This window comes from Urocampus carinirostris, chromosome 14 (assembly GCF_059441175.1).
Source record: "Urocampus carinirostris isolate Australia breed hairy pipefish chromosome 14, RoL_Ucar_1.0, whole genome shotgun sequence".
Classification (NCBI taxonomy): Eukaryota; Metazoa; Chordata; class Actinopteri; order Syngnathiformes; family Syngnathidae; genus Urocampus; species Urocampus carinirostris.
In genome coordinates, this window is record NC_142362.1 from 18,745,801 (window position 1) to 18,773,791 (window position 27,991).

The following is a 27,991-nucleotide window of genomic DNA, read 5'->3' on the forward strand; positions in this document are numbered from 1 at the left end:
TATTTTCATTTTTATTTTATTTTTTCATGTTTTTCTTTTCAATTTGTCTTGCTTTATTTCTTTTTTACTTCATTTCTTTTGTATTTTTCCCCCTTTCTTTTATTATTTTCCTTTTTTATTTGTTCTTTTCCGTTTTTTCCCTTTTTCTTTTTTGTCCCATTCTTTCATACTTTTTCCTTTCTCTTTTGTGTTTTCCTTTTTCAGATTTCCTTTCTCCTATCCATTTTTTAATATATGAGTTTTTTTCCTTCCATATATTACTTTCTTCCTTTCTTTTTCTTCCCCCTTTTCTTTCTTAGCGAAAGAAAAGGCAAAACAATGAGAAAAGGCTTTCATTTTTCGTTGCTCGACATACTGAAGTGACATCTAATCGTCCCTTAACACGGTCATTTTGGGTCAAACACATTGAAAGAGTATTTTATTGTGATAGCAAAGACCAGCTTCATTTCGACGGGGAGGAAGAGGATGGGGCTGGACGAAAGTCTGTTTTGTTGTGAAAGAAAGAAGTAACCTTTATTTTGACAGGAGAAAAAAGGATGTGACGACATCTGTTTCGCTGTCCCGACCGGATGCGGACGTTTTGACGCCAACTTGTCGGCGGTTCCTCGTCCCAAAAGGACGCGTTATTTTTTCTTTTTGGTCAGACATTATTCCATTCTCCATCCTCTTTGTCGTTGTGTTCCGGCCATGGCGACATTGGGGCCGTTGTCAGCGCTTCTGGTTGTGGTCCTGGTCTTATTGGTGGTCCCTGGTCCCGGAGTGTCGTTCAACCTGGACGCCGAGCGTCCGTCGGTGTTCGTGGGGCCTCCGCGGAGCTACTTTGGCTTCTCGGTGGACTTCTTTAAGGCACTCAACAAGCCGCAGTAAGAACTGAAAGTTGTTGTTTTTTTACAAGTTGTCTTCTTCCCCGTCGGCGATGGGCGGTGCGCATGCGCAGAAGTGCCCGTCTTCCCGAGGAAAGCGCCGTTTCGCTTCCGGTCCACTCCTGCCCATAATTGGGCAAATGAGGAGAGATTAAAACTTTGGCATGGAACCAAAACAAAGCAAACTTGATGTTGTCGAGAAGCATTTGACTTTCCCCCATTTAACAAGCACTACTTTATGAATATTTCTCCAATTATCTGAACATTCTTGCTTGTTATTTTTCCCTAAAAAGTCTTTAATTGCGGATGGCACGCCGGATGAGTGGTTGGCGAGCACACCACGGTGCGGAGGTTCCGGGTTCAATTCCAGTTATTCTTCCTGGGCCTGGTGGGTTTCCTCCCACTTTCCCCCCAAAAATGCATGTCAGGTTAATTGACCGGTTCAAATTGTCCCTAGGTGTGAATGAGCAAGTGAGTTGTCTGTCTCTGTGTGCCTTGCCACAGGCTGGCGACCAGTTCAGGGTGTCCCCTTCCCACTGCCCAAATATGGCTGGAATGGGCTCCAGCACCCCTGCGACCCTGGTTAGAATAAGCGGCGCTGGTGATGGATAGTTTGCAAAACAACTTAGAGAACTTTGATTGGAAGGAGGTAAGACATGGCACTCCAGGATTAACCCCTAATGAACCCCTAATAAAGGCCTTATCAAGGCGGCATTAGCTCAGGAGGCAGAGCGATCGTCTTGGGATCAGGAAGTCGCAGGTTCGATTCCCGGCTCCTCTGTGTTATATGTCGAAGTGTCCTTGGGCAAGACAATGAATCCCTAATGCCCCCGATAGCAGTTGCTATCGGTTAGTTATTGTGTAAAAAAGGGAAGAGTGTGAAGCACATTGTAAAGCACTTTGGGAGCTCTTCATTGACTTGAAAAGCGGTTTATAAATGCAGACCATTTAGACCACATTTGAAAGAGAAAAATGAGATTCAAAAAAAAATGTCAGGATAAATGGGCAACAATAATCACAAGTTAGTACTTGGAGACTGGCCTAAATTTTCTTAACAACGGTGCAATGAAACAATTTTTTGTCGGGGTTTTTTTCTGTTATTTTGGGATGTATGTGTGTCTTATTTTAGGCTTTTCAGGGTTGTTTTTGAGTTAAATTTGGACTTTTAGGTCGTTTTATATAGGTCTTTTATATATGTTTTAATGGCAGTTTATTGTGGTTGTTTTGTAGATTTCTTTTGTTTCATTTTGGTATTTTCTGGGTAGTTTTGTGGGGTTGTTTTTGGTCCTATTTGGGTCGTTTATTTGCGGTTGTTTTGTTTTGTGCTCACATGTTGTTGAAAGCCCTCAAGACATCATGATTGGCGTTCAAGCGGAAGATAGCATTTTAAAGATGACTGAAAGTGAAATAAATACAATAGAATTAACTCAACGTGTTTATTTTGAGGTTTAAAAAAGTGCCTACCGCAGGGGTAGGCAAACTATGGCCCAGAGGTCACACACAGCCAGGTGTTTTCATGTAGGTTTTAGATCAGAGGATGGCGTAATAATTGTATGTAGTCTGTCATAGTGTGTGGTCTGTGGAGCCCTTTGAGACTCCTTGTGATTAAGGCCGTCACAAATAAACTTGACTTGACTAATCTGGCCCGCTACACAAAATTTTTAACAATTTCATTCTAACATATGTTTATACAGTAGCTGCACAATTTTAAAAAAACTAATGTAGTATCAATGTTTTTTTTAATTTAAAATAAAAATGCTTTTTCTGTGCTAGTTTTCTTTCTTGTTAGTAAATGCATTTTCTGTGCTAATTGTCTTTCTTGTTAGTACTTAATCACAGAGAAATGCTTTAACCATAAGAAAACATCGCCCTCTTCTGGGGAGCTTTTAGGGTTGCTGTCTGCTTACACAACGATGTGTGGGGCATAGTAGGCTGCTTGCAAACCATACCTTGACTTAATTGGTTTGTGCCATTAAAATTTGCCTCTGATTGGCCAGCGCCTTTTAAAACCCAAACTGTGAAAATTCTATTTGGCCAAATACTCCATCACTCAAATAACAAAGGGGAAAAAACGCAACCATTGGACTATAAAGTAAAAATAGTGTCTTGCGATTACACAATCGCACGAGATCACGTGTTAATATCGATTATGTTAATTGTGCAGCCCTAACATGTATGTTAAAAAAGTAAAACTAATACAAATTTGTTGTTGTTTTGATCCCTATACTAAAATTATATTTTTCATTGCACTTATGTGAAAAATTCAAAAAGCTTCATTTTTTGCATCCAGGAGGACATGGGTTCTCTGGCTTTTACCGCACATTAAAAAGGACAAAGTGAGTGTCCAGTTTTTGCTAAAGCGTTGAGGGTTTTGCAAATGCAATCAGGGTTTTGCTAATGGGGTCAGGTTTTGCTAACGGGTCGCCGTCTGTCTTCAGGTCAGACGTGCTCATCGGAGCTCCTCGGGCCAACGGATCTGGTTCAGTTTTGGAGGGTGGGGCCGTCTTCAGCTGCCCATGGACCTCCAAAGCCTGCCGACAACTCCTATTCGACGATAGCGGTAAGCAGAAAAGAAAATTACATTTTTATTCCCTGCCTGCAGGTCTTGTGTTTGAGGATTAGTTTTTTGAGGGTTTTTGTCCGGGTCTAATCCCATAAGAAAGCGGCCAAAGCCTGACAATACCCTCTCCTTGTTTTACTTGTTATGCTAAAATAGGAGTGGTAAGTATAATAACTATATATATATATATATATATATATATATATATATATACATAATAGTAAAAAAAATGCTACTAATAGGAAAAGAGTTTTCTTGGAGTGCCAGCTTTGTCCCCATTATCCCTTTCTGTGTGTACTTCAAAATACTACTCAAATTTAGTTATTCGAACAGGGACTTAATGTATTGTTTTGCTTTCATTCTAAAGGAAAATACTACTACAGTAATATTGTAATACCGAACTACTACTTAATAACTAGTAAAAAAAATACTGCTTCAGAAATACTACAAAAATGATACTACAGAAATACCACTACAGTAACGCTACCATGCAGAAAAACCAAAATAATCATACTACAGAAATACTATTACAAACATACCATATAAACACCATTACAGTAACACCACAAAAGCAATACCACAGAAGTACTCCAGAAATACTAAGAATATCAAATGTAGTGCTTGAAAACAGGGATCTGATATACTATTTCTCTTTCATTTTGAAAATAAAATTCTGCTACATTAATACTGTAATACAAAAATGCCACTACTGAAATACTTCTAAATACTGCAAAAAAATACTGCAGAAATACTACATAAATACTACTACAGTAATACAGAAATACTACGAAACAAGTACAGTAATACAACAAAATATGATTTGGGGCTAATTGTGAGCATTTGAAAACCAATTTGTAATAGTAATACGACAAAAATACTACTACATAAAAAGTACAAAAATGCCAATACAGTAATACTAGAGAGATAGATACTTTATTCATGCTCGTAGGGAAATTCACACTTCCAGCAGTATCCTTTTGTTTATTAACAGATTAACAGGATGTCCTCGGGGTGCTGTGTTGTAGTTTAGCTAAATATAAAATGTTTTGCTTAAAACAGGGACCTAATATGCAATCGTGGTTTTACTGTGAGCGTTTGAAAACCAATTGAAATAAAATGATCCATTTAAAAACAAATATAAAAAACAATCGAGCATGTCGATGTGTGTATGTATATTTATTCCTAGATGAGACTCCAAAAGTTTGCCCTGTTGTAAGATCTCAAAGATCAGCGAGTACCAAATGGCTTTCCGGTCCTTTTTTATCCTTCTTGGATGGATCAAGTCCCACAAGTATTTAGTTCCAACCTTGTCAAGGCAACATTCCACTCAGCCGATAATCTATTTTTTTCTTTTTTCTTTTTTTAATCTTTTGTGTGCACGCACAAGCTACAACAGGAAACAAACGTCTCGAGTCTTGTGCCACTTTTGGAGCAAAGATAAAGGAATTTATGTTTCACAGCTTACTCATGGCAGAACACGTCCCACTTGGACTTCCCCACAACAGGGAACTGCAGCACAAGTTTGCCTTTGTGAGGCCCAAAAATCAAGAAGTCTTCTTTGGTTAATTACAGCTAAGCCTGGCCAATATTAAAATCATTAAGGACTACAACAAGATCTCCAAAAATGGAAAAATCCTCACATGCGCTCTTGTTGCGGCAGTCCCTCTTTGGATTTACCGTAACTCCTATTTTGGCTAATGCAGCCATTAGTAATACAAATAAGCAAAAAGTAACGTTTTTAACCGCTATTAGGGTTTGGAGGGTTACTTTAAAAATGTAATCCGATACAGTTACTACAAGTAGTTACCTGTTGAAAATTGTAATCAATACTGTAATTTGAATAACATAGTATTAAATTAATATAACTTGATTACTTTCAAATAATTTTGGATTACTCAAATATGAAATATGCTAATAAAAGACTAAACAAACTAAATATGAAAACAATTAAGACATTTTGTTTAGGATAATAAACAATATAACTTAAAAAAAAATAGAAAAAAATCAGGTAGTTGTTTGTAGTCCAACAGAAAATGCTCCTATTTTAACCTCGTAGTATAGTGTATTGAGCAAAAATAAAACTTTCCCTTTCACCTAGCAGGTAGGAAATGCTTTGTTTCAAACGAAAGGTTCACTTTCTAAATTTGCAAACAACTCTGGGACATCTTGTCATTTCTCGCTGTCTCTTTAGTGTCAGTGATAGAAATTGTGATCGACACAATCCATCGATCAGCGCATGATGTCTATGTAAATGTCAGACTCATGTAAACGAGTACATGAAGTGAATGAAGAGATGCTTGAAAGGATGCTGTGGAAGAGGGCCCACACCCCCAGGCATTCAATTGCATTCATATATTATAGTTATATAATTAATTTATTCATGCTTTTTTGTTGATGTTGTCTCGTTAGTTGCACTTTAATTGAATGGAGCCCTTCTGTAAATTTTGCAAAGCTTTTGGTCATATAGACATGTTTTGTAGTCAGACACCTTGGGCAGCTCTGTGGGTTGAAAGTGAGCACACGGCTGCATGTGAGTGGAATGAATGAGACGGCAGAGAGAAGAGTAATCGGACTTGGAGAATGTAAACAAAGCTAATGTGAACAAGGAAAATAACTTTAACTCTTTTTTTTTTTTTTTAAGACAGTTAGAACTAACGCACACAGGACTCTAATATTGTCCCCTGAATTGTGCAAGATAAATATGCTTTGAAATAAAATTTTAATCCTGCAAAGTAATCTATATTTGTACAAAATATACCTTTAATTTTCTGTCATAGGAACGGAATACAATTTTAAAAAATTGTATTCTGATTACGTAACGCCGTTACATGTATATACTGTTACTACCTAAGCCTCACCGCTATCATCAATTTTCTAGTTACTGATAAATAATCAAGTCAAGTCATGTTTATTTGTGTGGCGAATAAGGGTGGTAAATAAGTTATTCTAACAAACAATTTATTGACAAATTGAATTAAAGAGCCGAGTTTATTCTTTTCAAAACTCAACTCGCCTTTTTGGAGCGCCACATACGGTTTTAGATCACTATGTCAGGAAAGCGGATGAAATACCTTGTTTAGTTATTCTGAAGGGGGGCTACACACACTTAAGATGAATTCTTTTAACCGTTTTGATAGTTCAATGTACTTCAATCAAGACTCCTAGTTTCAGGCCAAGTTGACTTTTTGTGGCCCATGGTTTTGTCTTTTTGTGGCTTATGTTTTGCCACCTCCTGCAGGAGACCGCAAGAATGCCGACGGCGCACAGATGGAGTTTAAATCCAAGCAGTGGTTTGGGGCCTCCGTGCGCTCCGACGGCGAACACATCCTGGTAAGGTGTAAAGCATCCTACAACTAGTTTAATATGCCACTAGTCACCAGCTAAAGTCATTCATTTTTTCTTAAATTGAGCATTGAAGTAGATTTCATGATGTGGAAAAAGATAATGAACACATGAAAAATGGGTGAAGTGAAAAATACATCTTTTATTTAACATAACACGGATTCGTAAAATTCGTATTTTAGTTGAAAATGTGAACAATATCACAAAAACATCAGATTTCCCCCCCATATCTTTTCGGAATTGAGCATTGGGTAACATTTCTATACCACTGATCAGTCTCTTTGCTCTACCTGACATGGCTGCGGCACAGGCGTGCGCCCCACTCTATCAGTGGTCCACCTTCGGCGTGTCAGAACGTGAGCCGGTGGGCACGTGCTTCCTGAAAAAAGGCGACACCGTGGTGGAATACTCGCCCTGCCGATCCAGTGCGTTTCCGCCATTGCCGCCGTTGCCGCTGTTGCTTGGGTTGACCAATCAGGTGTTGACGTCTCTTTTGATAGGTGCCAACTCCCCGGAGGGGCAGGGCTTCTGCCAGGCTGGTTTCAGTGCCAATTTCCTCAAGGTAATCGTGGACAGGTGTCACAAGCCTAGCTCTTTGCCGTCATGCTAACTTGTGTGTATTGCAGATGGACAAGCGAGTGGTGGTGGGAGGACCCGGGAGTTTCTATTGGCAAGGTGAGTTTGCCGGCTGCTCAACTCAATATCCGGGTTGTGAGACTAGACGGGTAAAAACAAGCGTAAATAATAATGTTGAGGGTTTTTTTTCTACTATCAAACAAAAACGACGGAATATATTCTGAGTTTTTAAATACAGAACATAGCTGGGATTAACAAAATGGCTGACCGTTTTTATTGGAATTTGGCATGGTTTTAAAAGAAGAAAGTATTGGTTGTTAATTGAAAAATCTCTAAAACCTCGCCCCCTCAACAGTCATGTTGTAGTGGGGCAGTTCTGTTGAGGGTTTTTTTTTACAATAGAACAGAGAAAAAAATAGTTAAGGATGACAAACATTTTTTTCTTCACAAGCTTTAATCAACATACGGGTCCTAAGACTACACGGGTAAAAGAAGCGCTCTTGCGAAGCAGTTCTGTTGAGGTTCTTATGCTTGTAAAACAAATTGAAGATAAAACAGTGAAGAGGGAGAAACCATTTCTCTCTGTGTTTAAATCAACATCCGGGTTTTGAGAGTAGACAGGTAAAAGCGCTGGACCACCGAGGTTCTGTTGAAGTGTTTTTATTTCAAAAAGACAAATAGAATTAAAAGACAGTGACAGAAGAGAGGCTTATTCCTCCTCTCGGCTTGCTGAAATCATTATCCAAATTGCGAGACTAGACGACAAAAATGAATGCTGGAGCAAAGCGGTTCTATTGATTGAGGTCTTTATTACAATAAAATTAATGGAACTAACTTCAATCAGACTTACAGAAAGATTGACTGGAATTCTCGTCCTGTAAAAATCCTGAACATCCACTGACGCTACAAATGATGACCACACTGTTATTATTTGAATGTTTCCCCACAGGACAGCTGATCTCAGACGACGTTTCGGAAATCTTCGCCCGCTTCGACAAGAGTTTCATCAGCCCGTATGCTAACACGCTAGCCACCAAGTCGGCTAGCGCCCAGTACGACGACAGCTACCTGGGTAACAAAAGGGTCGCGCCTATGTCGTGTATTCTCACTCCCCTTCTCACTAGCGCATCCTCTGGTACTCTGCAGGATACTCTCTCGCCGTGGCCGACTTCAACCAGGATGGAAAGGAAGGTCATATTATTTTCCCACCTAGAAATTGACCAGTAATGAATTAGGCATTGCTACCAGAGCCAATCACTTTTGTCCAATCAGGACTTGACACTAATTATGAAAAAACAGGAGAGAAAAAATGGGAAAAAAATAAATTAATGTTTGTATTATTGCTAGCTACCTAACCACTTTGGTTTAGCTATGGCGTTGTTGGTTTTTATCTATTGTCTTTATAAATATACATAACAATCCCCGGTTCTAAAAAAAAATTAACAAGCTAGTCACCTTAACTTACTAAAAATGAAGTGAGTAGCAAAAATATTACTATAGGGTAAAAAAAACAAAATACATAAACAAAAGACATTTTATTGTTGTTAGCTTGTTAATCACTTTAGTTTAGCTAGCCACGGCGTGATAGTTGTTAGTTATTAACTAGCTTCTAAATTGTTGTTTAGTATGCTAGCTACCTAATAATAAGAATGAATTGATTAGCTAATAAATAAATATAGAAAAGGACTGCCTTAGTTTAGCTATCTATAGCGTGATAAGGGTTGTTAGTTATTGCTGTTGATGCAACATATACTTGAAAATGCTGTCTTCTAAATTGTATTTAGCAAGGTAGCTTGCTTAACTTAATACAAATAAATTGAGTTTTTCTTTAAATGTTTATTTACCAATCATTTAAAAAAGAATGAGTGGTTAGCGCGTCCGTGGCACAGTGCTGAGGTCATGAGATTGAACTCTCCTGTGTGGAGTTTTCCTGTTCTCCCCGTGCTTGCGTGGGTTTACTGGGCACTCCGGTTTCCTCCCACATTCTAAAAACATGCGTGTCAGGTTGATTGGCTGGTCCAAATTGTCCTTAGGTATGAATGGGTGAGTGAGTTGTCCGTGTCTGTGTGCCCTGCGACTGGCTGGCAACCAGTTCAGGGTGTCCCCTGCCCACTGCCCGAAGACAGCTGGGATGGGCTCCAGCACCCCCGCGACCCTACTGAGGATAAGCGGTGCAGATAATGGATGGATTAAATGTTTGTACTTTTGCTGGTTTCCTCACCAACTAGCTATAGCATGATAGAGTTTTTAGTTATTGCTGTCGATAGAACATGTAAACAATAATGGTAGCTTATTAATTGTTTTTAGCAAGCCAGCTACCCTTACTTAATTAAAAATCAACAGATTATTAATTAAAGTAAGAAGGGGAAAAAATAAAATAACGTCTTTGTGTTGCATGGGAATCTTGGAGGCGGTGCTTATGTTGACGCAGTTTCCCATTGGTTGCAGATTATGTGACGGGAGTGCCGCGCGGAGAGAAGGCGCTAGGTTACGTAAGTCACGCCCACATTTGCTATCGTGGGCGCGGCCAACCATAATGAAGGTTATCCCCAACTTTTCAGGTAAACATTTTCAACGGCCACAACATGGAGTCCATGGTCAACTTCACAGGAACTCAGGTGAGCGGTCTATTTGCTATCATGAAACCGGATTGGACAATAGCCATTAACAGAAAATTCCTAATGCATGGGTAGGCAAAGTAGGGCCCACGGGCCACATGCGGCCCAACTGACTTTTTAATCTGGCGCACCAAAGCATACCGTCAATACTGTATACAGTATATAATATTAAATAAAGTACTACTAATCTTGAAAAATGTTTTGTATGTCTCCATCGTTCCTTTGTATGTCTATTACCAAAATACTATTACCGGAATACTACTAAATTACAAAACTAAATAGCAAATATAAGTCCCTGTTCTTAAGCACTTCTGTATTATTATGCTTTATTCTGAAAAGGAAAAAAATACAGTACTACAAAATACTTCTACAGTAATACTGTAATACAAAAATACATCTACAGACACATCACAAAAATGATGTAATACTACAAAATAACCACAAACCAAATGTCAAATTTAGTTCATCAAAACAGTGACCTAACATTATTAAGCTTTCATTTTGAAATAAGAAACAACTCAAAATACTAAAGTAATACTATAAAAATACTACTACAGTATTACTATAACACAGACTTATGAAATACTATTACTGGAAAAACTACAAAATTAACACTACAGAAGAATACAGAAACACTGCTGTAGAAATACTCCAAAAATACTACTACAGCAGTAGTGTAATACAGAAATACTACTAACAAAATAATACAATACTCCAAAAATACTACAGATATACCACAAAAATATAAACAAAGACAAAGTCCTATTTATCATCGGATAAACCAAAGAGTTTTTTTGTATCTTTTTTTTTTTTGGCGTTTATTTCTTTCTGGACGACTTTCTGTTTTCTCCATTCTCTACAATTCATCTCTTGTACCATAACAATAGTGTATTGATGAGATAAAATCGAATGCACTTTTATTTGCCATCTGTATCATTAGTGATCTCGTGGTTAAGTTTCGGCGCTCTTACTTTCCTGCATACAATGTTTTGCGATTGAGGTCAGTGATATCTTTTGACCAATCGATGCACAAATGCGGTTATATACTGTTCCATGTATAACTGGCACCCAAGTCTTGAGGGTTTTTTTAGGTAAAAAAAAATTCCATTCCAGGAAACATATTTTTATGTAACGTTTAAGTCCCCACAATGCTAATGAATGAGTTTTCCTATTTTGTCTTTGCCCCCTTCAAGATGGCCGCCTACTTTGGGCACTCTGTAGCCGCCAGCGACGTCAACCAGGATGGGTAAGTGCGCACGTGAATGTGAGTGAGGGCGAGTGAATGAACACGTGAGCGCGCACGTGCGTAGGCACATGAGCACTTGAGTGAGCACATGAACGTGCTTGTGAGTTTGAACGGGCGCGCACGTGTCAGCGTTCATGTGAGTGAGCGTGCCTGCCAACGAGCACGTTAGCGTGAGCACGCTCACAGCATCCACGTGAGCACGCAGGTGAGCACATGATCTCGTCACATGTCTTAACGGCGACCACGTTCAGTTTAGTGGACCTGCTGGTGGGCGCCCCCCTTTTCATGGACCGAGGCTCAGACGGCAAGCTGAGGGAGGTGGGACAGGTAAGGGAAATGCCTGGGAGTGGGGCAGGTACGTTCCATGAAGTTGAGTGTTCACCTCTGTCGTCCAGGTAAGCGTCTTCCTGGGCGGCGGGGGCTTCTCCTTCCGTCCGGCGTCCACACTCGCCGGCTCGCAAGTTTACGCTCGATTCGGATCGGCAATATCGGCGCTCGGGGACCTCGACATGGACGGATACAACGGTAAGGACACGCCCACACACGCACATGTTGGTTTAGGCCTCTCAAATATTAGATGGATGCTAGCATTGTGGACACAGATGCTAGCTGCTATTGCTAGTGTATCTGCTCAATTTATTTTATGATCACATGAAGTGACTGCACTGTTTTTCAGACGTGGCCATTTCTGCCCCCTACGGTGGGTCGGAGCGCCTGGGTCAGATATACATTCACAATGGCGGTCCTCAGGGCCTGGTACCCACACCCTCACAGGTTTGGCTCCAACACATTTTGCCAGCGTAATGGCGCTCATGACGGCAGATTTTAATTGTGTGTCTCCCCCTGGCGGCAGGTTCTGCAGGGCAGGTGGGCGTCTAGCTACATGCCAGCCAGCTTTGGCTACTCCATGGCAGGAAACACGGACATCGACCGTAACGGTTATCCGGGTACGTACATACGTACTAGCATTTGTGAAATACTAATGCAGGGGTGGGAAAACTTTGTTGACCAGTCACAATAGGTTGAATAGTTTGGCCAAGGCGCCTGGAGACTTGGCCAGTTTTTCAGTGAATAAACATGCAGTAATCTACATGTTATACTTCTTTTTTTTTTGTGTGTGTTTTGAATCTGATTATTTTCCTCATATTAAAGCTAGATAAAATATAAGGTCCCTGTTTTATGCACCTTATTTCATATTTAGTTTTGTAATATTTCTGCAGTATTTTTGTCGTATTTCTGTATTCTAGTATTACTGCAGTAGTCATTTGTAATATTTTTTAGTATTTTTTAATTTCCAAAATGAAAGAAAATCATATATTAGGTCCCTGTTTTTAAGCACTAAATCTAGTTTTGTGGGGGGTTTTGTAATATGTTTGTAGTAGTATTTTTATAGTAATATTGTAGTTAGTTTTTATAGCATTTCTGTAGTAGGATTTTTAGCATTTCTCCAGAAGGATTTTTGTAGTATATCTATACTGTTTTTTTAGTATTTGTTTACCCCAGCATTTCAACATGTAGAAGTATTTTGTAGTATATTCTGTAGTATTTCTTTCCATCCAGAATGAAAGCAAAAAAAAAAAAATATATATATGTATATATATATATATATATATATATATATATATATATATATACTTTATATAGGTCCCTATCTATACAGTTGAGGATTAGGGCTTCCAAGCACATTTTGTAGTATTTTTCTAGTATTTCTTAAGTAGTATTTTTGAAGTAGATGTGCAAAGGGGTTAATGGTGACACAGCTGGCAGCCCAATTTTTATTTGTGTTACTTTATTTATTATTATATATAATATATGATTTCATTTTATTTTATTTTCTGGGCGGACCAGATAAAAAGACTGCCGGGCTGCATATGGCATGCGGGCCATAGTTTGCTAACAAATCACCAACGTTTGTGTCTCAGATTTGCTGGTAGGGGTGTTCGGAGCTGACACAGCCGTTCTGTACAGGTATGGGGCAGTAGCTGTGAATTATGGCGCTACCGCAGAATTTAGAAGGCGGGACTGAAAATGTGGGTGTGTCCATGTGTGTTTTTTTGGCATCAGAGCACGCCCTGTGATCAGCGTGAACGCTACTCTGGACGTCAGCCCGCAAATCATCAACCCGGACGACAAAAGCTGCATCCTACCCGGGTCGGGTGTGGCTGTTTCCTGGTGAGTGGCTCCGCCCACCCACGTTGGTACCATCCACAATGGCGACGTCCTTGCTGTGATCTTGCCCTTCATCCGCAGCTTCAAGGTCAAGTACTGCCTGAAGGCCAGCGGGCCCGGGGCACCCCCATCCCTCAGTGAGTAGTGCCACTTCCTGCGCACACTCAAGAATATTAACATTGAAGGGACAGTATAATAATAATATCTGACAATAGGCCTTACTGTGTTGTGTGGTACAACCAAAAACAAGTGATACAATGTGCAAGGAAGAATACAAACTGGCAGCCCGCATGCATAAATAAAAATGAAAAATAACAAATAAGAACAAAAAATAACCCCAAAACAACCCAAAAGTATCCAAAACGCGGTTTAAAAAAAAGCCCAATCAATATAACCAATCAATATAACACAAAAACAAGCCTAGAATGACCCCTATACAATAAACACTATAAAAATCATAACAGCCAAAAGATGCCGAAAAACAAAAAACGTCCAAAGACACAACCAAAAAAACAAAGAAACCCAAAGACGACCAAATCACATAAAAAACAACAACCAAACACAATTAAAAGATTGCCAAAACTCAACCAAAGCAAACATTTAAAAGCATAGAAATGACCAAAAAAAAACAACCCCAAAAAAGATCAACAAAAATACCAATTGATGACCAACCCAACAAACAAAACGACCTAGAAGACTTAAAAAGAAACCGACCAAAAGATGACCAAAAACACAACCGAAAATGACCAATAAAAGGCCCCAAAATAACTAATAAACAACGCAGAACGACAATAAAAAAACGACCATCCCCCCCAAAAATTTTAAATCGACAAAAATACGACCCAAAAAAACAACGAATATATAACCGTCCGATAAAAGGCTTAAAAATCACAAAAAAAAACAAAAGGATCAAAAAAGACCATAAATTACCAAAACAACCTCAAATCCGACCCTAAAATATTTATTTAAAGAAATGACCAAAAGATTACCTTTACCAAAAACAATTTATAAAAAGCCTAAAAAAAACCAACAACCCATAAACGACCAAAACCAAACCCACAACATGACTCAAAAACATAAAAAAAACCTACCAATAGATGACCCAAAATATGACCAAAAAGGACCAACTAAAGGGTAAGAACTGCCCATAAATAATCAAAGAAGGATCTATAAAACTATTTAAAAAAACGACCATTAAATGACCAAAAATACGATTATGATCAAAGACATGGAAACTACGGAGACTCAATGATGTTATTTTCCTTTAGGTGAGGCTTGTGTTAAGTCTAATAAATGCTAATGTTGTCGACCTTCGAGTATTTAAAAACTGCATTTTTATGATAGTTCATATATTTATTAATAGTTACATTAATTTTGTTTTTGTTTTTTTAATGAAGTTATTTTTTATCACTAGGAGGCACAAGATAATACGCAATGTTCTTTAAGGGGTGGTGGCTCATTTATTGTTTTTTGGGAGCATGATTCCGCGAAATTCAATGTTAGCAGCAAATATGGGTGACAATCTTGGTAGACGGCACAAACTGAAACATTTCTTAGGCACTAAATACTTGGAAGAGTTTTCCCCCCAAAATTCATAATTCAGCCATTGCCAACAGTGTGTCAAAAGTGAGGTTACATGTCAACAGACCAAAACGGACGGTTTTATGTCAATCATTGCAGGGCCCTGGCTCAATTCGAGGATACTCTATGGTAGCCTGCAGCTAGCCAGCCCCTCTCAATAACTCACTGAAAGGAAAAGCCCTACAACATTTTTTTTTTTTGGTATGATGACAAAAAAGACCACTCATCCAGCAGCAATTCTGTGATTTTATTTGTAGATCTATAGTTGTTATTTTGTTACAGTGGTATACTCTCAATCGATAAGGGTAAGTTTGACCCTTGGGGCTTGTATTTTTCATGTTTTATAAGGGGTTCTGCCCCCATCAACTGCAATAACTGATGTAATACTGTACCACCAAGTGCAAAGAAATCTCTTGTGGCTGGTACTGAGATTTTTCCAGCTGACACCGTTTTCTCCTGCAGCCTTTGGCGTGTCTGTGCTATTGGACCGGCTGAAGCAGAAGGAGGCAGCCAAGCGGGCGCTATTCCTGCACGGACGCAGCGTCAGCTATGCTAAAAACGTCACCCTCGCCAACGGAGGCAACATGCCCGCCTGCGAGGAACAAGACGTCTTCCTCAGAGTGAGTGGCGCACCTATGCAAAGAGAAGAAAAGCTACTTGGCTAGTTCTGTGTTTGATGGGTGGTAAAATTAGTAGAGGAAAGGCCAGTCAAAATTCATTTGAAAAAAATATGGCCATTTAATGAACAATGAAAAAGACGGTAAACAACGTGTAACAAAAATGATGGTAAAATACGTCAAGTCATGTTTATTGGTATAGCCCTTAATCAAAGGCTATACCAATCTCTCAACGATCTCAACGATCAAAGACCAATTGCAAACTACAGACTATTACGACACCATCCCCTCATCTAAAACCTACTTGAGGGCAAATAATACACAAATCATCAACATAAAATCTAGGTTATTCATATGCTATAGAATAGAAGTGTGTTTTAAGCTTAGATTTAAACATTTCCACTGAGGTTGCAGATCGAATCTCAGGGAGATGAGCATTCCACAGCACCGGGGCCCGAATGGAGAACGCTCTTGAACCTGCGGATCTCTTCTTGGTTCTTTGGATCACTCGTAGACCAGCGTTTTCAGAGCGAAGGCTCCGGACCGGAACATAGGGGGAAATATAATCTGAAAGATATGAGGGCGCAAGTCCATGCATGATTTTGTATAATACCAACAGAACCTTAAAATCACATCTTAAGCTAACAGGGAGCCAGTGCAGGTTAGCTAAAATCAGGGTAATGTGATCAAACTTTTTTGTCTTAGTTAATATAACACTTTTATTTGGTTTAAGGTGTAGATGAGAAATCCTCAATTTAATGTTGGTTTTCCAAGTCTGTTTATTTCTATTGGCCGTCTCCTATAATTTCGATTGATAACCTATTATGACTTGCAAAAGTTACATTTGTATGCACTGATAGGGTTTTGTATTCAACCTAATTCGTTTTTTATGTCAGAATTTAAGGTCACATAATAATAACAATACAAATCTAGATGACATTCCAAACAAATGACGAGAAGGTTCATCAAACAAGTAAATAAAATACAATTCTGATGTTTCACAGTTCAAGGGGATCCCAAATTATTGGATATTACCACATTCTCAAGGGTTATGAGTCAAGATCATGAGAATGATCAAATTCTTACTGCAACCTCGATGTGAAGCTCTGTGATGAATCAGACCTGAATGTTAATTCCTTGGTCTGTGGTAGTTTGCCACTTGGATCACCAAGATTTCCAATCGTCCAAAGAATCGAGGAATATTCCCGTGAGGCCCAAAAAATAAATACATTGTCTTTATTTTTATTTTTTATTTTTTTTAAAGAATAAACTTTGACAAAGTAAAGCCGTCTGTGGCTACGTGTCAAGAAACATGAAAGGGCTGGCTACTCATAGCCTGAGTTAGTCACAACAACTTAAGATAATAGGCAAGTCAAGTAACAATATGAATATCATTCGAGACATCAAATACTAAAAGAGAATCTCAAATTTGAATGTTATAATCTGTTACCACAAGTAAAGTTTCCCTTAGAGCATAAAGCAACCTTTAAAACAATGAGAAGTTGAACGAACTGAATTTCATTTCAACAAAAGTTCAACAGACTCAAAACTCGCCAGAACTCTTCTAGATCTGTTTTTCATCCTTATTGAAGCACCGTGGGCGGCACGGCAGCTGAGTGGTTAGTTAGTTTTGAGGTGATGGGATCGAATGCTCCTGTGTGGAGTTTGCATGTTCTCCCCGTGTTTGCGTGGGTTCCCTCCGGGCACTCCCACATTCCAAAACCATGCGTGTCAGGTTAATTGGCTAGTCCAAATTGTCCCTTGGTGTGACTGAGCAAGTGAGTTGTCGGTGTAACTGGCCGGCAACTAGTTCAGGGTGTCCCCTGCCCACTGCTGGAAGATAGCTGGGATGTGCTCTAGCACCCCTGCGACCCTACTGCGGATAAGTGGTGCAGATAATGGATTGATGGATGGATGAATCACACCATCACCTGTGGGGTCAATAAAGAACAGGAGAAATTGTTTTCCAATTCTAAGCAATATCGGGTTAACAGTTGATATGATAATCAAAGGGCAGCATGGCAGATAAGTGGTTAGCGCATGTGCGGCACATTTCTGAAGTCATTTGATCGAACTTTCCTGTGTGGAGTTTGCATGTTGTCCCTGTGCTTGCGTGGGTTTCCCTGGCCACATTCCAAAAACATGCATGTCAGGTGAATTGGTCAGTCCAAATCGTCCCTAGGTGTGAATGAGCGCGTGAGTTGTCCGTCTCTGTGTGCCCTGCGACTGGCTGACAACCAGTTCAGGGTGTGCCCTGCCCACTGCCCGAAGATGACTGGGATGGGCTCCAGCTACTCAGACATGCGTGTTCTTCCGGCCGAGCAATGAAGAGAGACTGGGTATCGACACTCTCTATGATGTCTTTTATTTTTTTCTATTGCACATTTTAAAGGGGGTTACATGAAAATTGGCACAGAGGTGCCAACACACACCAGCCAGTCAGCGGTCTGGTTTCTCCACAGGACGACCGCGAGTTCCGTGACAAGATCACACCCATCTCGGTGGTTCTGGAGTACACTTTGGACTACCAGCGTGCCAGAGACGCCAACGGACTCGTGCCCGTCCTACACATGGACGCGCCCGCCAACGTCACGCGTCAGGTAAGGCACACACCTGGCGCCGACAGCTTAGGGAGTTTGGCTTCAAAGTCTTTGACTCAGGTTTTGTACAGGTGCTTGAAATTATTGAGAATGCTTTGATTTTACTGTTGTGATTTAAACGTTAGAAAAGTGCTTGAATTTTGGGTGAAGCGCTTATAAATGTTTTAAATTGTAGCCATGTTTCCAAGCAGTCTGACTCGATAGACCAATCGTTAAATTAATAAAGATAAATCAAGTCTGCTTTAAAATGATCCAGACACTGCTCTTTGGTTGCTTCACTTTGCCATTACATATCTTTTTCCCTCATGACTAACGGCAGCTGGCATATGTTTGTATGGATTTGTAGTGTTAAGCTTCATCGCCCCCTACCCGTCACGCCAAAGAGTACGGGTGGAGAGACCAATATGCCGGGTTTTGGGAGTTGGCTTTCAAAGTGCTTAAAATTGCTTGAATTTGGCCACCCCAAAGGTGCACAAAACCCTGTTGACCGCAAAACACATATTACTGAATTTTATTGCAATATTTATTTTGTGTAGCACTATTTAGATATTCTATATAACACGCTACAGTGGGCATTTGCACGTCACACTGGGTATTTGTATATTGTATTCTTTTTGCTTTATTATTGTATTGTTCTCAGCTCAGGGATGCTGCTGGAAATGTGAATTTCCCTTCGGGGATGAATAAAGTATCTATCTATCTATCTATCTATCTATCATATGGTGCCGTCCCTTGCACCGCTGAAGCAGTTTTCAGCTCCACTCAAAGTTGTTTACATTATGTGTTTCTGGATCATATAACCATTTTAGATGGCGATTACAATGACAAGCTCTTATTTTGTATTGCACCAAAAGAAAACGCAAACAAGGGATACTTAAAATGCCAGCGCTACATTTCTAGATGACAGCGCCAGGGAAACCATACCGAGAATATTGGTAAATAGTAACACAGACGTGACACGACGTCTTTTTATGTTGCGCCCTCTTCTGGGGAGCTTTGTTAGGGTTGCGGTGGGTGTGTCGCATAGCGTAGTGCTTGCAAACTTTGCCCCGCCTTTATTTGCCAGTGAAATTAAAACTTGCCTCTGATTGGCCGGCGCCGTTAAAACACGACTTTTGACAATTTTGGTTGGCCGAACACTCCAACAATCAAATAACAAAGGGGAAAAAACTGCAATGTCTTGCAATTACACAATCGCACTACGTCTCATTGTAATATTGATTTAGATTTCGTTAAATGTGCAGCCCTACGCACCGGCCACCAGGGTTCCGATCGGGGAGAAACCAAAATGGCATCAGAGACAGCACTATTGTTACGCTGCACGATTCCTAATTGCACTATTTTTATGACTTAGGCCAGTCACTTAGTAAATTGTAAATATTTTTTTCTGCCTTAAATCCAGATAGGCTTTATCTTTTGTTTTTATTACATGTTTACTCTTGAGTGCCATGTCCAAGATCGTTGCATACAATGTTTCACAACGTTAATATCAATGGCAATAAATACTATTCTATTCAAATCTTTACAGGCTCACATTTTGTTGGACTGCGGCGAAGACAACATCTGCAAGCCGGACCTTCGCCTGGCGGTCCGGAGGTGAGCACTATGATAGAACCGTCTTGGATCGGGCTTTAAATGGCACCGTTTTGCCGTTTTCTTAGCTACCACTCTTTGACCTGCGTGGTTGGGCTCTGAATTTTTGCTGTTTTGCCGTTTGTTTCGCGACTGCTCTGTGTCCATGGTGGTTGGTCTCTAAATTTCGCTGTTTTCTTAGTGACTGCTCTTCATCTGGAGTGTCTAAATTTGGCCTGTATCTGTTCTCCTAGGGACCGCTCTCCGTCTCAAGTGGTTGGGCTCTTAACTTCGATATTTTCTTAGCAACCACTCTGTCTTAGGTGGTTGATCTCTAAATTTTGCGATTTGCGCTTTTTCTTAGCGACCGCTGTCTGTCTCGAATGGTTGGGGTCTAAATTTCACCGATTCCCTAGCGACCGCTCTCAATCTCGAGGGGCTAGCTTTAAATTTGGCCGTTGTGCCTTTCTCTTATCAAGGGCTCTCCGTCTCGAGTGCTTGGCCTCGAAATTTTGCTGTTTTCTTGGCAAAAGCTCTGTGTCCAGTGTGATCGGGTTTTAAATTTTGTCGTTTTCTTTAGCGACCGTTCGGAGATGGCGATCGGGGACGACAATGCGCTAACACTGGAAATTGTGGCGGAAAACGGAGGCGAAGGCGCCTACGAGGCGGAACTGCATGTCTTTCCACCGCAGCAGGCCGACTTCACCGGTGTTGTGCGTACTCAGGTAATGGCCGCTACCGTCATTATGGCAAAGGTGGATAACATGCTACCGCAGCATATGTCATTGTGGCCAGGGCCATTTTTCTTCTCTTGAAAGTAGGCGTAGGCCAAGCAGTCCCATTCCTTTTCCAGATCACCAACTGTCATCCACCAAATACTCTAAAAACTCATTCAAACTAATTCAACCCCAAACAGAATAAACTTATCATGCCCAAAAAACCCAAACTGTTACAGTCAAGTCAAGTCCTATTTATTTATATGGTAATCACAAAAATGTCTCATAGGACTGCACAGGATTACAATTACACCATTACCTGATCTTAAACCAACATGCGGGCAAGGAAAAACTCAAAACCTCAGCGTGAGGTAATCCCCCTTCCAGGATGACCAGGGTGGAATGAGTTACAGTACACAAACATAATAAAGTTAACAATCAGTCACAATAATGCAGTGCTATGCAATCTAGGACTTGCGTCCCACATGCTCCTTTGGCATTGTCGAAAATACTGCTACAGACGCTCCCCTACTACAACCATTCGACTTACGCAAAACGGTAGATACGGGGAAAAAAATTGTTTTTAGGTCATTTTTTGGGTAGTTCTTTGGCTAATTTTTGGGTCGTTTTGTTTGTTTTTTTTCAGGTCGTTTGTGGACCGTTTTTGAAATTGTTCGTAGCCTTTTATTTGTGGCTTTTAAGTCATTAAAATTTGTTATTTTGGACTTTTTGCGTCATTCTTTGGTTGATTTTTTTTGGATTGTTTTTCCATTTTTTAGCCTTTTATTGGTTGTTTTTATTAGTTTTTTTCTTTTCGTGGTGAGGAGCGGGTCACATGAATGCCATTTGGTGCCGCCATCATCAAGGCGTTGAGCTTGGTAACCTGACCATTGTTCGATTCCATTAGACGCTGAGTCGGCTTTCGTGCGCATACAAGAAGGAGAACGGCACCAAGATGGTGGTATGTGACCTGGGAAACCCCATGAAGGCCGGGACCAAGGTGGGTGGAGTCACCCTCAGCCTCGCTCCCTCCTCATCAGTGCACCACCCTCACTGTTGGCATTTTTTGTGGTCAGGTGACGGCCGAATTGCGCTTCAGCGTCCACCAGTTGTCCGAGGACGACACGGAAGTTCGATTTGATTTGCAGATGGTCAGGTGAGACATGTAGCAAATCGCTGGCCGCCAAACTGTGGCCCTGCCCCCTGCTTGATCATGCCCCATCCCTCTTTGCAGCTCCAACCAGTTCAACAACACCAGTCCCAGAGTTTCCAGTGTCACCAAACTAGTGGTGGTGGCGCAAGTCTCCATACGAGGGTAAGCAGCAGCTTTCCCTATCTCCTCCCCCGTCAAATAAAAACACTTGGGGGCACGCTTTCTGGCGTTTCTTACAGGGTTTGTATGGTTGCTTGAAATCCTTGAAAATGCTTCATTTTAATGTTGTGTTTTCAAGGTTTAAAATGTACTTGAATTTTGGGTGAATTGCTACTAAAAGCTTGAAATTGTTTTCATGTTTCTTGTCTGACCACACATTGTAAATGTAAATGGTCTGCATTTATATAGCGCTTTTCAAATCAATGAAGAGCTCCCAAAGCGCTTTACAATGTGCCTCACACTTTTCCCTTTTACACACTAACTAACCAATAGCAGCGTTAGCCATGCGAGGCAACTACCTGCTATCAGGGGTATTAGGGATTCAGTGTCTTTCCCAAGGACACTTCGACATATTACACGGAGGAGCCGGGAATCAAACCTGCGACCTCTTCATACAAATGGCTCACGGCTCAGAGCGTCGGCTACGATGTTCTTTGGGCCGGGAATGTACTTCAGGTCAAAATTGTATGCAGCTAGCTTTGCTACCCACCGCTGTTCACAGTCAGTTAGTTCTTTGTTCCTTTGTGTCTTTGTTTCCTTATCCTCACTGTAAATGTGGAACTGGAGTCGTCCAATTTCGTTGTCACAGCATATCCCATGTTGTAACAATGACAATAAAGGCATATTCTATTCTATTCTATTCTAATACCTTCATGATGAACAGCAGCTGGCATTAGTAGCCTAGATGGTAAGGCGCCCGCTTTGAGACTGGGAGGTTCGGGTTCGCGCCCCGGCCGAGTCATTCCTAAGACTTAAAAGTGGTCGGCGGCGCCCTCTCTTGGCTGCGGCTGCATCGGGTCAGATGCAATCGACATTTCGTTCTGTGTACATTGTTACACAGAATGACAATACAAGGAAATTATTATTATTATTATTATTATTATTATTAGTTTATATAGCAGCATCATTGCCTGAAGCACTGAACACACAAACAGTAGCTAAAACGTAAAACGCCCGGCATGATGCAAGATTAAAGCTCTCATATGTAAACAGCGGATATATTTGGACCTGATAAAGACGTGTGATGATTGTGGACATATTTGAGGACCTGAAAAACATGTGCAGCTGGCAGATATATTTGTGGATCTGCAAAATACATTAGATTTAGAATAGTCTTTATTGTCATTGATATCAACATTGTGAAACACTGTATGCAATGGGATTAGTAGACATTGCACTCCATGGTAAAACATGTTATATTGAGACTTAAGGAGAAAAAAGATAACAAAATAATAATTATAACAGAGTGCTTTAAGAAAGTTATTATAATAATCATAATGCAATGGTTGGGAAATATAATAGTAGCTGGAGAGCCATTCGCCGCTGCACTGCCAGCATATACTGTATATAATTCACACTGGAGAAATTGGAAAATTGGCTGTGAAAGTCCTTTGGGTTTGGTTGAATTTGGCCATGAAAAAGATTTACAAAACCCTATTCATACTATAGTCGGTTTTGCAACTTGCCCCAAGTCTGTGCTTCTCAAATATTTTCTGTCACACAACCCCAACTCAGAACAAGAAATCCCCACTACTTGAGAACCACTGCCCTAAGTGAACAATGTTTTCGTGCCCACTTTTAGAACGTCATCTCCCGGGCAGCTTCTTCTTCCCATTGCCAACTGGCAAGCCAAAGTGCCACCTCTCACCGCTGATGACATTGGACCGCCCGTGGTGCACGTTTACGAGGTAGGTTGGCACCAATAGGGTGGCATACATAGTGGCAGCCTTTGACTAGTTTGCTCTTGTCTTAGCTATTGAACGGTGGCCCCAGCACCCTGAGCCTCGCCACTTTGGAGGTTGACTGGCCCTACGGACACAAGAATGCCTCGCTTCTCTACATCACGCATTTGGACACGGAAGGGCCAATCAACTGCAGTACTGACGCCACCCTCAATGCACGAAATGTTGCCGTAAGCCCCGCCCATTCACTTTTCAGGCTATGACACCCAAAAAAAAGTCGCCTTTTGGAGATATTAGCCCTTTTGAAGTCAAAAAGGGTGATCCAGGGAGAAAATATTTTGAGAGAGAAAGGGGCATTTGTAAGAATTTGTACCAGGCGTTCGAGGCGGTGTGTTTGAATTGAAATAGACCTGTTCTTTCTGTAACTAAAATGGAATACAAATACATTTTTTGTATCCCAATTATATAATGCCGTAATAAGTATTCTTTTACTAGATAAGCCAAAGAGAACTTTTTAGCTGCCATTAAAGTCTGAATTTTGTTGCATTTTGTATTTGGAGGCATACCGGCAGTTCCAGACTTCACCAGCGGCAGCGCTGAGAAACGTCAGCGGTAGCGGTGTAGACATTCAGACGGAAGGACGCCACAATAAGCGAGTGCGGAAACGGGACCTGGAGACGCCAGATGACAGCCATCTTGTCAAGCTGGTAAATCCGAGAGCCACTGATGCTATCTAGCTAGGTAGCACCAAGCCTTTTTTTTAATGGCAGGATTGCAGCACAGCGGCCTGCGTGAAAATCCGCTGCCAGGTTGGCCGGCTAGAGAGGAAGAAGAACGCCATCGTCTTTGTGTACTCGCGACTGGATGTCAACAACTTTCTCCGGGTAGGCATGTGCTTTAACCTTGCTTAGCCCACGTAGCCTAGCCTTTCTTAGAATCGCTTAGTCTCACTTAGCTTAGCCTAGCTTTGCCTCCCTAGCTTAGCCTGGTCAAGCATAGCCTAGGTTTACCTTACTTAGAACAGCTTAGCTGAGCTTAGCCTAGTTTTGCTTAGCCTCACTTAGCTTAGCCTAGCTTTTCTTACTTAGCTTTACCTGCCTAGCTTAGCCTAGTCTCACTTAGCCTAGGTTTGCGTTACTAGCTTAGCCTGGCCCCACTTTGCCACCCTGGGCAAGCCCAGCCTCTCTTAGCCTAGCCTCGCTTAGCCTCGATCATCCTAGGTTAGCCTACTTAGCTTAGCCTTATTAAACCCAGCTTAGTATAGAGTTGCCCTGCTTTACCTACCTAGCTTAGCCTAGCACATGGCCTTGTTTTGTGTGTTTTATATTTGAAATGCTTGGTGAAACTGGTTTGACCTCTGGAATGAGGCCTAACAGGGAGATGAGGCATGAAGACAAACTCTTCTTTTTTAGGCTGGAACTCCCGTAAATTCGTACTAAAGAGTGCACCTAATTAAAAGTCGCATGCTCAATTATAAAAATAAAACTCAATTTTGATTTTCTACAAACTGTACCTGATTTTAAGCACAGCCCTAACAACCCAACTCATTCACGTCCATTTCTTACATTTTTTAATTTGTTTTATTAGAGGACTTCTGTTAGGGATTGAATACATTAAAAATGTAGCGTTTACCAAATTATTTGATTTAGTTATCTGACTCCATTAACCAACCATAAACTTCATTCACCCAACAATGCATGCTCTTTTCTTTTCGGGAAAATATGGGCAAGAGACCGGCATTTCCACACGGGGGCAGATTTATTTTCTTAAAGTATTTGACTAAGTGAATTCCATCGAATTAGCCGAATTTGTGTCTCTCTTCGTCGAGCCTCTCTCTCGATTGTCCCTCTCGATCGATCTTCTTCTGAAGTTCCTCTGCCCACGTCTTTTTCCCAAGCCGGCGTGTTGGCCCCTTCCATGGGGCGTGCTGAGTCCTTCCATGGGCGTGCCGACTCCTCCCATGGGCGTGCCGACCCCTCTTATGGGCGCGCCAGGTGCCAGTTCACCACCTCCTCGCCGAAAGGCGTCGCGATGTCTAAAGAAAGAAAACTCATATCAGCAAAACGCTTCTCAAAACAATGCCTGACGTTCTTGTGCGTCTGGCTTTCTCTGTCAGATTCCTGTTATCAACAGAACTAAACAAAACATTCTCATTCGGAATGGCGCGGCCTGTCATTGACCTTAACCCTTCTCTGTGAAAAATCTTCATTGCACTCAATAAATGTAACTTGTATAACATTTTACAAGATCCCTTATCGTCAAATAAATAAAATATAAAATCCTTCACTTAATTGAGAGTTGACAATGTTAAAACCAACTTCAATACTGCACTACTGCAGCAGAGGGGGAATAAAGATATGGATGAAACATTGAGTATCCGTTGTTTTGTTCTCTTAGGCGGAGAACGAGAACCACTCGTACGTTTTGTCGTCCAGTGCCTCCTTTGCCGTCCTTCAAATGCCCTACAAGAAGATCCCGGCCACGCTGCCGGCTAACAGCACTAGCGTAAGTCATCCTTCGGTTGTGTTTTGACGTCACCAAAGAGGAGCGCTAACCCCTCTCCGATCCGTCCAGGTGAGCCTTTGGGTGCTGTGGGTGGCGGACGCCCCCCAGCCGGTTCCGGGCTGGGTGGTGGCGCTCGCCGTGCTAGCAGGCCTGCTGCTGCTAGCGCTGCTCATTTTCGTCATGTACAAGGTTAGCAAAGCGCTTTAAGTTTGCTAGCGTGCCGCGTGTCTAACGTGTCATTTTGTGTGCGTCTAGCTGGGCTTCTTCAAGAGAGTGCGCCCCCCGCAGGACGACTGCCTTGAGAAGGAGCAGCTGCAGCCTGAGGAGAACGGCAACACCGACACCTAGCCTGGTGTTGCCTAGCCTCCCCTAGCTTAGTGTAGCATAAGGCCATGGACTCTTTGCCCGTCGTAGGCATTTGCACAAACTGGAGCCGGTGCCAGCGACCATGATCCGTCATCGCTAACCCCTCACATGCTAGGCTAAGCTAACCCACGGGTAACATGCCTCTTGGCCTACACTTTGAACTTTGCGGCCCTATGCCTTCAGTTGTTTCTTATTGAAAAAACTAATCATTTTAGCCACGTATGCCGATTTGGGCGGCCATTTCGGAAGGGTTCTTCGAGTTTTGATACAGAACTATGCTAGGTTAAACTTGCCCGTGACTTGAGTGCCTCTTGGCCTACACTATGAACTCAATTTTTTTTTAGTCAATTGTGTAAACTCGAGTTTTTATTGCTCCGCTACGTTTACCCCACAATCCCCCCATGCTAAGCTAACCAAGCTCACGGCTATTGTACCTCTTAGCCTTCACACGGCACAAGTTTTTTTAAGGTAACGAAGACGAATGGTCCTCTGGACATACCTACAGCATGTAAGTCCCCTGACGTTACTGGCATGTTGGGGCACTAACGTAGCTGACATGTTAGCTTGTAACAATATGCATAACCATGTTGGTTGTTAGCACTGAGCTAGTGTATAGTGAAGCACGGAAAAAGTTGTTCTGATACCCTCAAGGAGCTATAACACTGGCCAGAGATGAAAGAATGCTTATTTGACTCAGCTCTAGTGAGTTGGAAGGAGATTTAATCTAGTCAAAATGATCCCTGAGTTTTTAGTGCTCTGCCACAGCTAAGCTGCCCCACCCCCCCTTCTCATGGGTAAGCTAAACAAGCCCCTGTGCGTCTTGCCCAACACTTTGAACATAAATTTTGCAGTCCTTAGATTTCAGTTGTTTTTTCAAAAAAAGCTAAGCCGATCGGGGAGGATATTTTGGAAGAGACTTTCCAGTCTTGATACAGATCTTTCCATGTGACTCCAGTTTTTTTTAAGGCAATAAGGCCAAATAGTCCTCTGGCCATGCAAAGAAAGTATTGGTCCTCTGTGGTTCACTGGCCAGTGATGAAAGAAGGCTTAGTTGACTCAGCTCGTGTGGGTTGGAAGGAGACTTAATTCTCAGTCCAAATGATGCTCCAACACTGCTAATCTCCCTATGCTAAGTTGAGACAGCCCACTGCAAACGTGTCTCCTGGCGTAAACTTTGGACTTAAATTTTGAAATTAAAAAAAATACTTTAGCACTGACTGCTGATGCAGGCAAGCATTTTGGAAAAGTCCATTGAGTCTTCCTACAGAGGTTTGTGTGTTTAAATCTTCAACGAGGGTTTTCAAACAGACAGGAGCTTGTCGGCCTACTGTATTCAGCGCTAAAAAAGCGCTAGCTAACGTGCCAATGGTCATCTTCTGTGTGGATAATTTCTTGAATAATTGTAAAAATGAATGGCTTACTCAATTTGGCTAGCTAGCTTGTTTTGTTATTAGCATTAGCCTCCATTGTTGTTATTTTTGTGACTAAATAATGATAAGAGTGAAAAGTTGTCAATTAAATTTGAGACATTTCATAATTTTTTTCTTTTTAAGGATGATTCTTTTGTTTGGTGGCAATAAAACGTCCTCTTTGTCCATGATTCCTC

The 27,991-nt window shown here is 41.2% G+C and overlaps 1 protein-coding gene across 3 annotated transcripts; it reads left to right on the forward strand.

The window, feature by feature from the left end:
- Positions 1-546: 546 nt before the first annotated feature.
- On the forward strand, positions 547-27,983 carry itgav (integrin, alpha V). Of its 3 annotated transcripts, none has more exons than XM_088352351.1 (32): positions 547-863; positions 3,302-3,423; positions 6,662-6,753; positions 7,076-7,190; positions 7,266-7,327; positions 7,392-7,440; positions 8,291-8,413; positions 8,488-8,532; positions 9,790-9,833; positions 9,903-9,959; positions 11,153-11,205; positions 11,457-11,532; positions 11,601-11,730; positions 11,882-11,979; positions 12,059-12,152; positions 13,128-13,173; positions 13,270-13,377; positions 13,456-13,511; positions 15,418-15,575; positions 18,035-18,172; positions 19,701-19,768; positions 20,325-20,469; positions 21,368-21,460; positions 21,537-21,616; positions 21,695-21,775; positions 23,415-23,520; positions 23,586-23,744; positions 24,075-24,221; positions 24,285-24,398; positions 25,912-26,019; positions 26,089-26,208; positions 26,275-27,983. In XM_088352351.1, exons 1-32 carry the CDS (start codon positions 688-690, stop codon positions 26,365-26,367), a joined length of 3,156 nt encoding a protein of 1,051 aa, XP_088208477.1. In that variant the 5' UTR covers positions 547-687; the 3' UTR covers positions 26,368-27,983. The 3 variants fall into 3 exon arrangements, with proteins under 3 accessions (XP_088208477.1, XP_088208478.1, XP_088208479.1); XM_088352352.1 differs by having other exon boundaries at positions 24,084-24,221; XM_088352353.1 differs by having other exon boundaries at positions 24,087-24,221.
- Positions 27,984-27,991: the final 8 nt, after the last annotated feature.